Consider the following 16315-nt stretch of genomic DNA (forward strand, 5'->3'; position numbering starts at 1 on the left):
GGTCAGTTATGGGTGGACAGGGCGAGACGGTCAGTTATGGGTGGATGGGGCGAGGCGGTCAGTTATGGGTGGATGGGGCGAGGCGGTCAGTGACGAGTGACGGAGCGAGATGGTCAGTGTCATGAGGACAAGGCGAGACGATCAGTTATGGGCGGACAGGGCGAAGTGGTCAGTGACGGGCAGCAGGGCTAGATGGTCAGTGTCATGAGGACAGGGTGAGGCGGTCAGTGACGGGCAGCAGGGCAAGGCGGTCCGTGACAGGCGGACTGGGCGAGGCGGTCAATGACGGGCGGACAGGCCGATGCGGACAGTGACGGGTGGACAGGGCTAGGCAGTCAGTGATGGACACACAAGATAAGGCAGTCAGTGACGGGCAGACAAGCTCTGGTGGTCAGTGACAGATGGACAAGGGACAAGGTGTCAGCTAAGTTTTCTGGAAGTGGTTGTTTGCTTTTTTGGTCTTGAATTTGAATTATTTTGGCCTTTTGTTTCTCTGCTCTGCACAGGCCAGTGCCCAGCGCTTTGGGAAGGAAGTGGACGGGAAGTGTCACAGTCTGACTGCATCACATGTCAGGGTGCAGCACTCCAGCAACCCCAGCGTGCCCATCTGCCGCTTCTACGAGGTGCAGTCACCAACTCATTCACACACAATGTGTATTTTTGCCACGTGACCCTATGTCCTGGTCTGTGTTGTCCCCGTGACAGCGGGATTGGTGAATTTAGAGGGACGTTCCCACTGAGGACACATTGTCCCCTTAGCTCCGAGGGTCAAAACTGAGAAGAGTGGGGTTATTCCCACCAGTGTTTTCAGCAGGTGGGGATGTGATGTGCATCTGCAGGGCTCTGGGTAAAGGTCAGGGTTAAGGGTAGGGATTCTGGGCAGTACACTGGTGTGGCTAGTAAAGCCCAGATTTAACCCTGACCATGAGTACTGGGATACTGTCTGTGTGTAGATTGCACATTCTCTTTGGTTCTCCCGGGTGCCCCAATTTCCTCCCATATCCCAAAAATGTTCCTCGGCCCGGAACGTGGACTGTACCTCTTCCTAGAGATGCTGCCTGGCCTGCTGCATTCACCAGCAACTTTGATATGGGTTGCTTGAATTTCCAGCATCTGCAGAATTCCTCGTGTTTGCCCCTGTAAATTGGCTCTAGTGTGCGGGTGATGTGAAATCTGGGGGTGGTGGGGGAATAAAGAGGTTAGTGCAGGGGTAATGTGAATAGGTGGTTGATGATCGGCACAGTCCTGGTGGGCCAAAGAGTCTGTTTCTGTGAATAGATCCCTTTCCAGAAGCTGAAATGAGATCACTGGGCTGAATGGCCTCCTGCGTCTGAGATTGAGTAACGGGGACTTGGTTTCTTTCAGGAGTTTGATGATCACGGGAAACAAGAGCCCCTTTCCTCTGGCGTTTATAATCTAGATGACCTGAAAGTTTATGGGCGACAGAAGGGCTGGTGCCCCTATTTCCTGGCTCGATATTCCGTAAGCAAATTCTAGTTTTAACAAATCCTGTGTCTGTCAGGCTGAAGGGAACTGTTCTGCTGGCTAAGTATTCACATATGTATCTTAAAACATTGTTTGCTAAGCATGATCCCAGCCTTACAGGTTTGCACTGCTAAACTGGACTCATCCCCTAGTTTACAAGTTGCTCTTGTCTCAAAAAAGTTCAAAGTAATTGGAAATACATGTATGTCACCATATACTGTTGTCACGTACCCCGAGACGGGTTAAAGAACCAGCAGAAATGGAACACACTTTGGAGTCCAGTATTGCTATTAACTAATATTATTTATTAGTAACTACGCAATACAGTAATATAAAGTCAAATATATAAAACAGGTTAGCAATGACTATATATATATGTGTGTGTGGAAATATATGAAAATCAAGCTTCTTCAAGTCTAGGGGTAAATAGATACAGTCTCACGATGATGAGTAAAGTTCAGTTCAGTTTGTGGTATTGAGCTGAGTGGTGATGGAGAGAGAGAAAGAGATTTGAGTCTTCAGGTGAGCTGATGCCGTTGATCTTCCCGTAGTCCTCCGAAATTCTTTAGAAGTCACCGACTGTGACCACAACAAAGGGGACCGTTCTTCTGTGGTGGAATTATCAACCCAGGTGAGGGTTGGACACATAAATAACTCCCCACCGGTCCCACCCTTTTCACACTGCGAGAGCCACTGATCGATCCTCCAAAACCCACTTTTTCTGTGGGCACAGCGAAGCTCATTCAGCGTCCAAAACCATGTGTCTCCAGGTCTATCATCTGACCTTCTATTTATCTCCCCATGCTGAATACCAGTTGTCTCTCAAACAGCTCCTCCCTTCCCTCTCGAAGAATTTCCAAGCAGGCAGCGTCCTTGTAGAAAGTATAAACATGCTGTGAGCAGTCTTCGCCCCTCCTCCCCTCCCTCTGTCCCCCCCCCTTCTCTCTCTCTCTCTCTCTCTCTCTCTTCAAAAGCACAGTTCATGGGGGTAATTCAGGACCCCATCACACTGTACAACCCTGAGATACATTTTCTTGTGGGCATACTTAATAAATTCAAAGAATAATAACTATAACAGAATCAATGAAAGACTGCACCAACTTGGGTGATCAACCAGAGTGCAGAAGACAACAAACTGTACAAATATAAAAACAAAGAAATAATAATAATTAGTAAATAAGCAATAAATATGGAGAGTATGAGATGAAGAGTCCTTGAAAGTGAGTCCATTGGTTATGGGAACATTTCAGTGTTGGGGTGAGTGAAGTTATTCCCTTTGGTTCAAGAGCCCGATGGTTAAGGGGTAGTAACTGTTCCTGAACCTGGTGGTGTGAGTACCTTCTTCCTGATGGCAGCAGCAAGAAGAAAGCATGACCTGGGCAGTGGGGGTCCCTGATGATGGATGCTGCTTTCCTGTGACAACATTTTGTGTAGATTATGGGGAGGCCTTTCCCAGTGATGGACTGGGCTGTATCCACTACTTCTTGTCGGATCTTCTACTCAAGGGCATTGGTTTTTTCCATACCAGACTGTGATGCAGCCGGTCATTATGCTCTCCACCACACATCTATAGAAGTTTGTTAAAAGTTTTAGATGTCATGCTGAATCTCCACAAACCCCTAAAGAAATAGAAGCGTTGTTGTGCTTTCTTAGTAATTGCACTTAATGTGCTGGACCGAGGGCCGGTCCTCTGAAATAATAACATCGAGGAATTTAAACTTCAAACATCTGGTCGTTCACCTGAGGTGCTGTTTGAGATGATGGAATTAATCTGTCAACTTCCTTTCCTGTTTCTACATCACTAATACATCTGCTCTGTGACCCTCATGTCAGATCCTGCACGCAAACATAATTGTCTACAGCTACCACTACCTGCTGGATCCCAAGATCGCAGACATGGTTTCCAAGGAGCTGTCACGGAAATCGGTAGTGGTGTTCGATGAAGCTCACAACATTGGTATGTGGCAGTTCTAGGATCATCTCCGAAATATATTAACCAATGCAGCATCAAAAGTCGAGCTGCTGCAGGAACTCAGTGAGCCAAGTGAGGGGGAGCTGACGGACAACATTTTGGGTCAAGGCCCTTTTATCGTCTATACGCTTCCCTCCACAGGTGCTACCTGAGCCGCTGAGTTCCTAAAGCAACTCGTTTATTTTTTCCAGGTGTACACCATCTATTGTGTCTCTGTGTAAGTTTACTTTATATAAGATTACATTTTGTAAAGGCAACATTCTGGAACACACATTCATCACCTGCCAGCTAGCCTCCTACCCCTCCTCCCACTTTTTCACTTTGGTACCTCCCCCCTCCCTTCTCAGTTCTGATGAAGGGTCGGCCTTTATTTCTATAGAGGCTGCCTGACCTGCGGAGTTCCTCCAGTATTTTGTTTGTGTTGCTTTGGATTTCTAGCACCTGCAGACTTTCCTGTGTTTATGATATTTAGTGTATTCCTGAATGGTGCCTTTTCCAGTTTGTACTCAGCATCAGAATCAGAGGTATAGGGACAGCAACTTCATTCATTATGTGCTGCGTCATATAATATGGGTGATCATGGTCTGGACCATGATTGTTCTTGGCAAATTTTTCTACAGAAGTGGTTTGCCATTATCTTCTTCTGGGCAGTTTCTTTATAAGATGGGTGACCCCTCCCCCCCCCAACCCCAGTCATTATCTGTACTCTTCAGAGATGGCGTCAGTGGTCGCGTTACCAGGACTTGTGACATGCACCAGCTGCTCATACGACCATCCACCACCTGCTCCCATGGATTCACATGACCCTGAACGGAGGGAGGGTGGTGATGGCTGGGCAGGTGCTACACCTTGCCCAAAGGTGATCTGTAGGCTAGCGGAGGGAAGAAGCACCTTATGCCTCCTTTGGTAGAGACTTGTTTCCACCCCGCCGCCCTGGAACAGGAACCAGGCCAATGAATTTTGGAATATAGCTGCCTTCTTCTGTAGCAGATCATATGCCTCAAAGGCCCAAATTCAGAAGTATTCTCAGTGTCCCTCACCTTGCCTGAGTAAGGTGGATTCTCTGAGGTACTTTTCCAGTGTGGAGTTGGATTCTTGTTTGAAGTGGCCTCTCGCTGGCAACAAATAAGGAAGAGTTCAGCCCCTGAGGTGAGATTCCAGTCCTCGAGCTGGAGTATCCATCCTCTGATTTTCTCATTCTCCTTAATCTTTGATTTACCTCCAAGTTTAAAGACGCAAGTCCTAAGCAGCACACACAAAGTGCTGGAGGAACTCTATAGGTCAAGGCAGCATCTATGGGGAAAAAAAGTAAACAGTCGACGTTTCTGACAAAGACCCTTAATCAAGGCTAAGAGGTTAGGGGAGGAGGTGCCTGAATTGAAAGGTGGGAGGAGGGAAAGGAGGCTAGCTGGAAGATGATAGGTAAAGCCAGGTGGATGGGAAAGGTCAAGGGCTGGAGAGGAAGGAATCTGATAGGAGAGTGGACAGTAGGAGAAAGGGAAGGAGGAGGGGACCCAACGGGAAGTAATAGGCAGGTGAAAAGGGGTAAAAGGTCAGAATGGAGAATAAAGGAAGAGGATGGGCGAAATTTTGTTCACCGGAGGGAGAAATTGATATTCATGACATCAGGTTGAAAGGTACCCAGATGGAATATAAGGTGTTGCTCCTCCACCCTCAGGGTGGCCTCAACTTGGCAGAAGAGGATTGACACATCAGAATGGGAATGGGAATCAGAATTAAAATGTTTGGCCACGAGGATATCCCGCTTACAGCAGGTGGTGCAGAGATGCTCAATGAAGCGGTCTCCCAATTTACAACAGGTCTCACTGATGTAGGGGAGGCCGCATTGGGAGCACCAGACACAATAGATGACCCCAGCAAATTTACAAGTGAAGTGCTGGATCACCTGGAAGGGCTGTTTGGTGCTCTGAATGCAGGTGAGGGAGGAGGTGAATGGCCAGGTGTACCACTTTGGCTGCTTCCAGGGTGAAGTGTCAGAAGGGAGATTAGTGGAGAGAGACAAATGGACAAGGAAGTAAAGGAAAATTCCAATACTTTTTAACATGCTCTTTGTCTGTTCCCTTAACAGATAACGTGTGCATCGATTCAATGAGTGTCAATATTTCCCGCCGCACTTTGGATCAATGTCAGAACAACATTGAAACGCTGCAAAGGACCATTCAGCAGTGAGTCACTAATCCCACTTCTAAATCAACTTCTTCCTATCTTCTCATCCTGGCTGAGGCAGCCTGTGCTATAGAGAAAAAATCAGCCAACTATGGATGTGGCTGGTCTACGCAGCTTACTGCCCATTACGCCACTGGCGTTTGGGGCAGCATTGAAGGTCCTCCATCTCTGGCACTGTTCAGGGCTTCCTTTGTCATGACAGTAGCTTCCTCTCAGTTGCCGCTACTGTCAGTCACGCAAATCCCGGATGGAGACTCAGGAGTACCATCACATTCAGATGTAGAGGATTCTTCTTTGCTGTTTCTGTAACAGTTTTGTTTTACCAGTCAGGGTTGTTAGCCCTAAGGAGAACCACCAAAACTGGTGGACCACTCTTAGTCTGCCCTCTATCCCTTCATCAGTTTGGCACGGGTGACCCTACTAAGAGCCTTGACCCCAGCCAACATGGCTCTTCAGGTCATCGAGGCACGCAAGCCTCCAAACCCAATGACAAGGTGGTGGTCCTATTGGAGGAATCTAGGTAAAGCTGTTGCTATTATCCCAGTTGGATTCAACGGCAGGTAGGTCCTGGCATTAGGCACCATATAACAAGGCAGTGTCGGGAAACAGTGCTGAGAGGTTAACGAGGGCAAACGGCACAGGGTCTGGGGCAAAGCTGAAATATAGGATCAGTGTAAAATGTGAGAATGTGGAAGTGCTCTGTAGGGAGCGCTGAACTGAGTTGTAGATACTTATATGGGGTGAAGCTAGCTCAGCACAAGAAAGGGAAAATGCTACAAAACTGAAGACCACTAAACATATCTTTACCTCCCCTTCCCTCCACTGTCCACAGGTTTTGTTCCCTCCGTTGTCCATTCGTCCCTCCCCACTAATCTCCCTCCCACCACTTATTCCTGCAAGCGGCAGAAGTGCTACACCTGCCCACACATCTCCATTCAGGGCCCCAAACAGTCCTTCCAGGTGAGGCAGCACTTCACCTGCGAATTTGCTGGGGTCGTCTATTCTGTCCATTACTACTGATGCAACCTCTTGAGACCCAACGTAAATTGGGGGACTGCTTTATCGAGCCCCTCTGCTTCATCCGCCACAAGCTGGACATCCCGGTGGTTAAAGATTTTAATTCCAATTCCTGTTGCCATTCCGACATGTTGGTCCATGGCCGCCTCTTGTGCCAAGAAGAGGCCACCCTCAGGGTGAAGGAGCAACACCTGCTGTCTGAATAGCCTCCACCCTGATGGCCATGAATATTGATTTTTCCTTCCAGTAAACTAATTTCCTCCCCCTTCCCTCTTCCTGTATTCTGAATTCTGACCTTTCACTTATTCCCACATGCCTATTACTTCCCCCTGGGTCCCCTCCTCCTCCCCTTTCTCATATGGTCCACTCTCCTCTTTCATCAGATTCCTTTTTCTCCAGCCCTTGTCCTTTCCCACCCATCTGGCTTCATTCATCACCTTCCAGCTAGCCTTCATCCCCTCCCCACCTTCTTATTTTGGCATCTTTCCCCTTCCTTCTCAGTGCTGACTAAGTGTCTCAGCCTGAAATGTCAACTGTTTATTCATTTCCATAGAATTTGCCTGACCTGCCGAGTTTCTAGGGCATTTACTGTGTTTTGTTTTGGATTCCTAGCATCTGTAGACTTAACTTGTGTTTAGAATGTTATACTGATTGGGAAACAAAGTAAAATATAGTATAGATATGGTTAGGACAGGAGAGCACTAATCCTGTAAGGATTATCAAGAGTTTCGACCAGAAAAGTGGACAGTTCCTGTCCTCACACAGCTGATGCTCAGCCCCCACACAAAACACGGGAGGAACTCCGCAGGCCAGGCCGTACCTATGGGAAAAGAGTAAACAGTCGACGTATCGGGCCGAGACCCTTCATCAGGACTTTGCCGCTCAGCCTTCCAAATTCCCGCAGCAGATTGTTGCTACTTCTAATGAGTAGCCGAATATCCTCACCCAAGACATGAAGGTAGGGTTAAACAAAATGTCACAATGCAACAGCTGGTTGAGCCACTGCCTTGCAGCACCAGAGATCTGGATTCTATCCTGACCTCAGATGCTCACTGTGTGGAGTTTGTTCATTCTCCCTGGAACTACGTAGATTTCCTCCAGGCGTCCTGGCTTCCTCCCTCATTCCAAAGATAAGATGGATTTGCAACTGAGTGATCAAATCACAGAGGAACTGATGACAATGTGGAGAGCATAAAAAAAGAGATTTTTTGGTTGCTCTTTTGGGCGTCTTTGGACTGAGACAGCCTGCAGTTAAAGTAAATTTTATTATCTAAGTATACATATGACACCATATACAACCCCAAGATTCATTTTCCTGTGGACACAGTCAGCAAATCTGTGAAACAGCAACTATAACAGGACCATAATTTTGGTTTTAGGTGTCAATTGAGTTGGGACTGCAGGAGTTGCTCTATATATTTCAGAGCTTAAAATAAAAGTTCAAAGTATATTTTATTACCAGAGGTATGTCAGCACATATAACCCTGAGATTCACTTTTCTGCGATCATACTCAGCAAATCTATAGAATCGTAACTATAAAAGGATCAATGAAAGATCAACCAGGGTGCAGAAAACAACAAACTCTGTAAATATAAATAAATAGCAATAAATAACAAGAACATGAAATAACAAGATAGAGTCCTTAAAGTGAGATCATTGGTTGTGGGATTATCTCAAAGGATAGGCAAGTGAGTGTCATTGTCCCTTTTGTTCAAGAGCCTGATGGTTGAGGGGAAGTAACTTTTCTTGAACCTGGTGGTGTGAGTCCCGAGGCCCTTGAATCATCCACCTGATGGCAGCAGCGAGAAAAGGGCACAAAGACTGAGCTGAACTGAATATGCCTGGATTCCTTTGACTTTGTCTTTTATATTCTGTGTTTTTAGCTCGGTTTTTTTTGGGTGTCAGTTGTGCAATTTTTTTTTGCACATAGGGGTGCAGTAGGGGTTTGATATTTTACTTTGGACGAATTCCATGGGTTTTCTTTGTTTCATGGCTGTCTGTGGGAAAGACAAATCCTGTTGTATACTGCATACATACTTTGATAATAAATGGTCTTTGAATGTTAGATTAGTGTAAATGGATAGTGAATGAGTCAATGCAGACTCGGTGGACCCAAAGGCCTGTGTCATGCTGAATGATTCCAATTTTCACAAGGTGTAGCTTACAGTCAGAGTGTGTGATTCAAATCAAGGCATTCTCTACATGTTTGTCTTGAGATGATTAAATATGGAGTTGGCCTTTCCCCATGCATTTGACAATTCTGTAGCACTGAATTTTGATATTCGTCCGGAACAACTGTGATTTTTCTTTCCAGCTTAAAGGAAACAGATGCTGCCAAGCTGAAGGAAGAATACCGGCAATTGGTGGAGGGTCTGAAGGAAGCTCATGTTGCCAGGGAAACGGATGTCTATTTAGCCAATCCAGTATTACCAGATGAAATACTACAAGGTGCAGTGGGAGCTACTTTCACTTGCTGTGCATACTTGGTTAAAGTGCAATTTGTTTACCTGAGAGCATTATCTGGGAGATGTTTACCTGAGAGCATTATCCGGGAGATGTTTACTTGAGAGCATTATCTGGGAGATGTTTACTTGAGACTGTTATCTGGGAGATGTTTACCTGAGACCGTTACCTGGGGGCAGCACAGTAGCATAGTAGTTAACACAATGTCTCACAATACAGGTGACCCAGGTTCAATTCCCGTCACTGCCTGTAAGGAGTTTGTATATTCTCCCTGTGACCTCGTAGGTTTCTTCCAGGTCCTCCCACAGTGCAAAGATGTCCACATTGGTATGTTAATTGGTGATTGTAAATTGTCCCGTGATTAGGCTAGCATTAAATTGAAGGATTACTGGGCAGCGTGGCTCTAAGGGCCTACTTTGCACTGTATTTCAACAAATATATTTACTCGAGAGCATTATCTAGAAAATGTTTATCTAAAACCATCACAACCTTCCTATCGACCCCATCCCAACTCCTGTACCCTGCCCTTGAAAAGGTTCTGATTTTTGCCCTGGCATCTCTCAATCTAAGCACTCTGATTGAGGGAAGATCCTGAAAGCTATTGAACATCTTTCAGGGGCACCAAGCTTCTGGTTCCACCATCCAATTGTGCCAAGAGTTGATTCACTACCTTGGAGGATCTCTCCAGCTGTTGATTTAGTGTCTGTATGGAAACTTAGCTGGTGCCTTTGTCAGAGTCACTGAGTAGTGCTAATGGTCTATTTCTGAGCTATCAACTATAGGTCTCCTTATACAAGGACAAATATTCTTGAGCTTGAGGGATTGCAGAATGTTCCCTGGGGTGATAGGTTTATTTTTTGAAGAGAAATTCAATATACTCTCATGAATTCAGAAAAACGAGCAACCATCTGATTGAACCTTTGCTTGGGGAGGAGTTGGGTGGGGTGTTTAAATCAGGGACCTCCGTCTCATGGAAGCAGCAACGATCTGATTGAAGCTCCAATGTGTTTATAGACCTTTGCCTGGGGTGGGGTGTTTAAATCAGGGACCTCTATCTCACGGAATCAGCAACGATCTGAGTGAAGCAACAAAATGTTTACAGACCTTTGCTCGGGGTAGTCTAGATCACCGACCATCATTTCAAGGGAAGGGGGAAGGGATGGTTACTCAGAACAGATGAGAAGAAATTTCTTCACCTGTGAATGTTTGAAATTGTTTACCCTGGAGATTCTGTCACTGAGTAGATTCAGGACAAAGACCAATAGATTGGGGGGCATCACGTGATGACGTGGGATTGAGAAGTGTAAATCCAGCTCTCCCGAAACAAGTCAGTAAAGTACCATTTAAACAAAACAAAGTTAGTAAATATTTTCTGAAAACTATTTATAAACTTTGTAAGATTACTTTACGATATGCCTCCTAAACCGCAACAAAAGAAGTCTGCTGTTGCGAAGCAGCCGCGAGACAGGAAGAAAAAAGGGCCTACTGCAACGATGGAGCCTCGGACTCAGGTTGGATCTCCTTCGGTAGAACAGGGAGCAACGGCCGTGGCAACGGTTTCTTCGAAGAAGACACCAGTAATGCGCATGCGCAAAGAAGAGCGCATGCGCAAACCGACACAACACAAACTACAAGAACTGACAGCCACTGCAATTGAAAATGACTCAGAGTCAGAATCGGATTCCGCAGAGAACATGGATGAAGAAGAGGAGGAAGAACTGGAAGCGATTGGAAGTAAAGGAGATGATAGTGATATGAGAGAAGCTATATTGCAATTAACGGCTGAATTAAGAAAAGTAAGAGAAGAACTTAGAGATACGAAGATGTGCTATGATAAAGTTATGGCAAGACAGGACAAAATGGATAAGAAGCTTCAGAAGATGGAAAGAGCAATGGGGCATATGAATGATAGAGTGGAAAAAAAAGAAAATGATTTGCTTGTCTGGAATTCGGAAAGAAACCGACTCTTGGAGAAAGTGGACACGTTGGAAAATTTTAGTAGACGTAATAATATTAAAATTGTTGGTCTTAAAGAAGGTATGGAGGGAGATAAACCAATAGAATTTTTTCAAAGATGGATCCCGGATGTTTTGCAAATGGAAGAGGAGGTTCGAACAACTGAAATTGAGCGGGCACATAGAGCTTTAAGACCAAAACCAAAAGATGACCAATATCCACGATCGATTTTAATAAAATTCTTAAGATTTCAAGACAAGGAAAGGATTCTACAGGCAGCTACTCGAGCTGCCAAAGATAGAAAAGGGCCATTGATAATTGGAGAGAACAAAGTTTTTTTCTATCCTGATATAAGTTACGAACTTTTGAAGAGAAGGAAGAAATTTAATCCAGTGAAAAAAACCCTATGGGAGCATGGTTATCAATTTACACTGCATTATCCTGCAACTTTGAAGATTTTTTTGTCTGGTGGAGAAAAAAGATTTTTTGATGACTATCAGAAAGCAGAGCAGTTTGTGCGAGATTCTCTGAAAACTCACCAGACACAAGAACAAACCCAAGAGAGCGAGATAGATTGAAGATGAAGATTGGGTTAGAGAATGGACTTGATGGATTTTTGAAGCTGGATGAATGTATAAATATATTATTAATTATATGGGGGGGTAAGAAAGGTTAAAACTGGAGGAATATTAGCTGGGAATAGTAATACTAATTTTGTCTATATATATATAATGTTTTTTTTGTTGCGGGGGAGCTGGAAGAAGCACTGATCGATTGCTACGCTAGTCATGTGTGCAAGCGTGGCTTTTGCCACGACCCGCAAAATGGAGGGGGGTAGTGTTGTGTATCCTTTCGTTCACAACATTAGTGGGGGGGTATTTTGTTTTTTCTTTTTTTGTACTTTTTCTTTCTTCTTTTTTCTTTCTGCCTGGAAGGTTGTGAGGGAGACACATAGCAACATGGTGAAGTTTAAAGAGATTCCCCAAGGAACTATGAAAGTTGAGAAGATAAATAATGTTTTGGATTGGAGTAACTTTGTGAAGAATAATGACTAATTTATTGAATTTTTTGAGTTTTAATGTTAATGGGCTTAATGGACCAGTGAAAAGAAAAAGAATCTTAACACATATTAAAAAAATGAAGATAGATTTAGCTTTTTTACAGGAAACGCACCTAACGGAAACAGAACATCAGAAACTAAAGAGAGATTGGGTGGGTAGTGTTGTTGCGGCTTCATTTAATTCAAAAGCGAGGGGAGTAGCAATTTTGATCAATAAAACGTTACCAATTAGAATACAAAATGTAATAATTGATTCTGCGGGGAGATATGTGATTATACATTGTCAACTTTTCTCTGAATTATGGACTTTTATGAACATTTATGCACCAAATGAAAATGATGCAAAATTCATACAAGAAGCTTTTCTGAATTTGGCGGATGCGCATGAAAAAATATTAATTGGAGGAGACTTTAATTTTTGCTTAGACCCAGTCTTAGATAGATCAACCAAGGCTGTTATAAAATCGAAGGTAGTAAATTTAACTTTATCATTGATGAAGGATTTAAATCTGATTGATATATGGAGAAGAATCAATCCTAAAGAAAGAGACTATTCGTTTTACTCCCATAGACATAAAACTTTCTCAAGGATAGATTTGTTTCTATTATCAATGCATATTCAACACAGAGTGAAAAATATGGAATATAAAGCAAGAATATTATCAGATCATTCCCCTTTATTAATGACAATAATAATGGCTGATAAGGAAGAAGTGGCTTATAGATGGAGATTTAATTCAATATTATTAAAACGTCAAGATTTTTGTGATTTTATGAAAAAGCAGATTCAATTTTTTTTGGATACAAATTTTCATTCAGTGGATGATAAATTTATATTATGGGATGCGATGAAAGCATATCTTAGGGGCCAGATAATAAGTTATACATCTAAAATTAAGAAAGAATATATGGCAGAACTAGATCAATTGGAAAAAGAGATTACAAAAATAGAAAAAGAATCTCAAAGATATATGTCAGAAGAAAAACGAAAACAACTTGTCAATAAGAAGTTACAATACAATACGCTTCAGACATATAGAACGGAAAAAGCAATTATAAGAACTAAACAAAGGTATTATGAGTTAGGTGAGAGAGCACATAAAATTCTTGCCTGGCAGTTGAAAACAGAACAAGCTTCCAAAATAATAAATGCAATTAGAACAAGGGCAAATAAAATATCTTATAAACCTCTTGAAATAAATGAAACTTTTAAAAATTTCTATTCTGAATTATATCAATCAGAATCCCAAAATGATAGAAGGGTTTTTATCACAAGTTTCTCTTCCAAAATTGAATTTGGAAGAACAGAAGGGATTAGATATGCCTTTTACATTAAAAGAAGTTGAAGAAGCTTTAGGATCACTCCAAAGTAATAAATCTCCAGGAGAAGATGGTTTTCCACCTGAATTTTATAAAAAAAATTTAAAGATTTATTATTTCCTCTTTTTATGGAACTAATACGTCAAGCAGAAAAAATACATAAACTTCCAGAATCTTTTTCAACAGCGATTGTAATAGTATTGCCAAAAAAAGACAGAGATCCTATGAAACCAGTATCATATAGGCCTATTTCTTTATTGAAAACGGATTATAAAATAATAGCAAAAATTTTATCGAATAGATTATCTAAATATTTACCAAAATTAATACATATGGATCAAACAGGATTTATTAAAAAAACTCTCAAATTTCAACACCATTCCAGTTAAAAAGGTCAACTAGACAAGATTGTCCACTATCACCTGCTTTATTTGTATTGGCGAAAGAGCCATTAGCAGAACTAATGAGAATTGATCCAGATATTATGGGTTTTAGAGTTAATCAGGAGGAATATAAAATTAATCTTTTTGCCGATGATGTTTTGATCTATTTAACAAATCCACAATATTCGTTACATAAATTATCTTCTAGATTGGATGAATATGGGAAGGTATCAGGTTACAAAATAAATTGGGATAAAAGTGAAATTTTACCTCTTACTAAAGGAGACTATAGTCAATGTCGATTAGTAACCCAATTTAGATGGCCGGTAAATGGTATAAAATATTTAGGTATAAGACTTGATAATGATCTAAAGAATTTATATAAATTTAATTATTTACCACTATTGAAAAAAAATTCAAGAAGATCTTGACAAATGGATGATATTACCAATAACATTAGTAGGTAGAGTCAATGTTGTAAAAATGAATATATTTCCTAGATTACAGTATCTGTTTCAAACATTACCAATACAATTGCCACAGAAATTTTTTCAAGAGTTAAATAAATGTGTGAGAAAATTTCTTTGGAAAGGTAAAATGTCAAGAATATCATTGGAAAAATTGACATGTAAATTTGGGTTAGGAGGGTTACAACTTCCAAACTTTAAAAACTATTATAAAGCAAATCAACTTAGATTTATTGCATCTTTCTTCGATGATCGAAAACCAGCATGGATTAAAATAGAACTAGACAAGATAGGAGAAAATAGACCTGAAGATTTTATATATAAATGGGAATCTAAATTGATACGGGAAGAGAAAGAATCTCCTATATTAACACATTTGATTGATCTATGGAGTAAGATAAATGTTGATAATGAAACACAGAAATCTCTATTAGCAAGGAGACCTTTGTTCCAAAACAGACTTATTCCTTTTACAATGGACAATCAACTTTTATATAATTGGTACCAAAAAGGGATTAAATTTATAGGAGACTGTTTTGAACGAGGTATATTGATGTCATTTGAACAATTAAAGGATAAATATAAAATATCTAATAATACTTTCTTCTGTTGCTTTCAATTAAGGGCTTACTTAAAAGGTAAGCTGGGTCAAACAATGTTTTTGCCAAAACCTAATGAAATTGAAATTTTAATTCAAAAAGGGAAAATTAAAAAATTTATTTCTTGTATGTATAATTTGATTCAAGAACAGACAATTAAACAAGTCAAAGCAAAAATGGGAAATAGATCTGAATATTATTATTGATGAAACAAATTGGTCAAGACTTTGTCTTGACAGTATGACAAATACAATAAATGTTCAACTTAGATTAGTACATTATAATTTTTTACATCAATTATATGTTACACCGCAAAAAATAAATAGATTAAATTCAAATTTTTCTGATAAATGTTTTCGGTGTAATCAAGAAATTGGTACTTTTTTACATTCTACTTGGTCTTGTTTTAAAATTCAACCCTTTTGGATAAATTTAAGAATCTTATTGGAACAAATTACTGCAATTCAACTTCCACATAACCCTGTATTATTTTTATTAGGTGATATTGAAGGGATAAAACCGAAACTTAAGTTGAATAAATATCAGAAAGAATTTATAAAAATTGCATTGGCAGTAGCTAAGAAGACTATAGCAGTTACTTGGAAATCTGATTCGTATTTAAGTATGGATTGTTGGAATAATGAAATGGCTAGTTCTTGAAAAAATTACTTATAATTTAAGAGATAAATATGTAATATTTTTGAATATTTGGCGCCCTTATTTACAAAAGATAGGATGGCATATTTAAGTGCTCCGATAAAGACTTTGGTCACTTGGGGAAAGTAACGAATAATTATACCAAATTCATTTTGAATCCCATGGAGCATGTGGAAACCTTCCAATAACCAGGCGGTTCTTTTTTTTTCTTTCTTTTTTTTCTTTTTCTTCTTTTTTAGGTAGGACTATATATGGGGGGGGAGGGTAGATTTTTTTTTTCATGTATTCTTTTTGAAAATTCAATAAAAATTATATATAAAAAAAAGACCAATAGATTTTTAGATGTTCAGGGAGTTGAAGGAAATGAATTTAGCCAGAAAGTCGTTATGAAGGAGAAGATCTGCCAAGATCTGGTTGAATGGAGGAGCAGGCAGGAGGGGCCAGAGGATCAACATCTGCTTCTCTTTCTCCTGATGCCGTGACCTTCTGTCACCCATTACTGGGTTCACGCACAACTCCCCTCCCCCCTCCTCCCTCCTGTATGCTAGAACCTCAGCCCCACCACTGCACCACCTCCTCTCCTCTACCTACCCTCTTTGCCCCCCTTTCCTCACTTCCTAGTATTTCCCCCAATCCTTGCCCTCCTCCCACTCTCCATCTGTCTTCTCATTTTCTCTCCCTTCCCACATAACTCTCCAGTAGCCCCTCCTCTCGGTGTTTTGAGTTTTACCTGTCCCACCCCTCAGAA

General features: G+C 41.4%; 1 protein-coding gene across 3 annotated transcripts in view; it reads left to right on the plus strand.

The window, feature by feature from the left end:
* ercc2 (excision repair cross-complementation group 2) overlaps positions 1–16315 on the plus strand; it is an 87506-nt gene that overhangs the window by 24837 nt on the left and 46354 nt on the right. For all 3 annotated transcript variants that reach the window (XM_063064864.1, XM_063064865.1, XM_063064863.1), the window contains exons 6-10: positions 507–623; positions 1366–1482; positions 3319–3442; positions 5547–5643; positions 8977–9110. In XM_063064864.1, the coding sequence (XP_062920934.1) occupies positions 507–623; positions 1366–1482; positions 3319–3442; positions 5547–5643; positions 8977–9110 (589 nt within the window). The remainder of the gene's footprint in view (positions 1–506; positions 624–1365; positions 1483–3318; positions 3443–5546; positions 5644–8976; positions 9111–16315) is intronic.

This window comes from Mobula hypostoma, chromosome 12, assembly GCF_963921235.1.
Source record: "Mobula hypostoma chromosome 12, sMobHyp1.1, whole genome shotgun sequence".
Lineage (NCBI taxonomy): Eukaryota > Metazoa > Chordata > Chondrichthyes > Myliobatiformes > Myliobatidae > Mobula > Mobula hypostoma.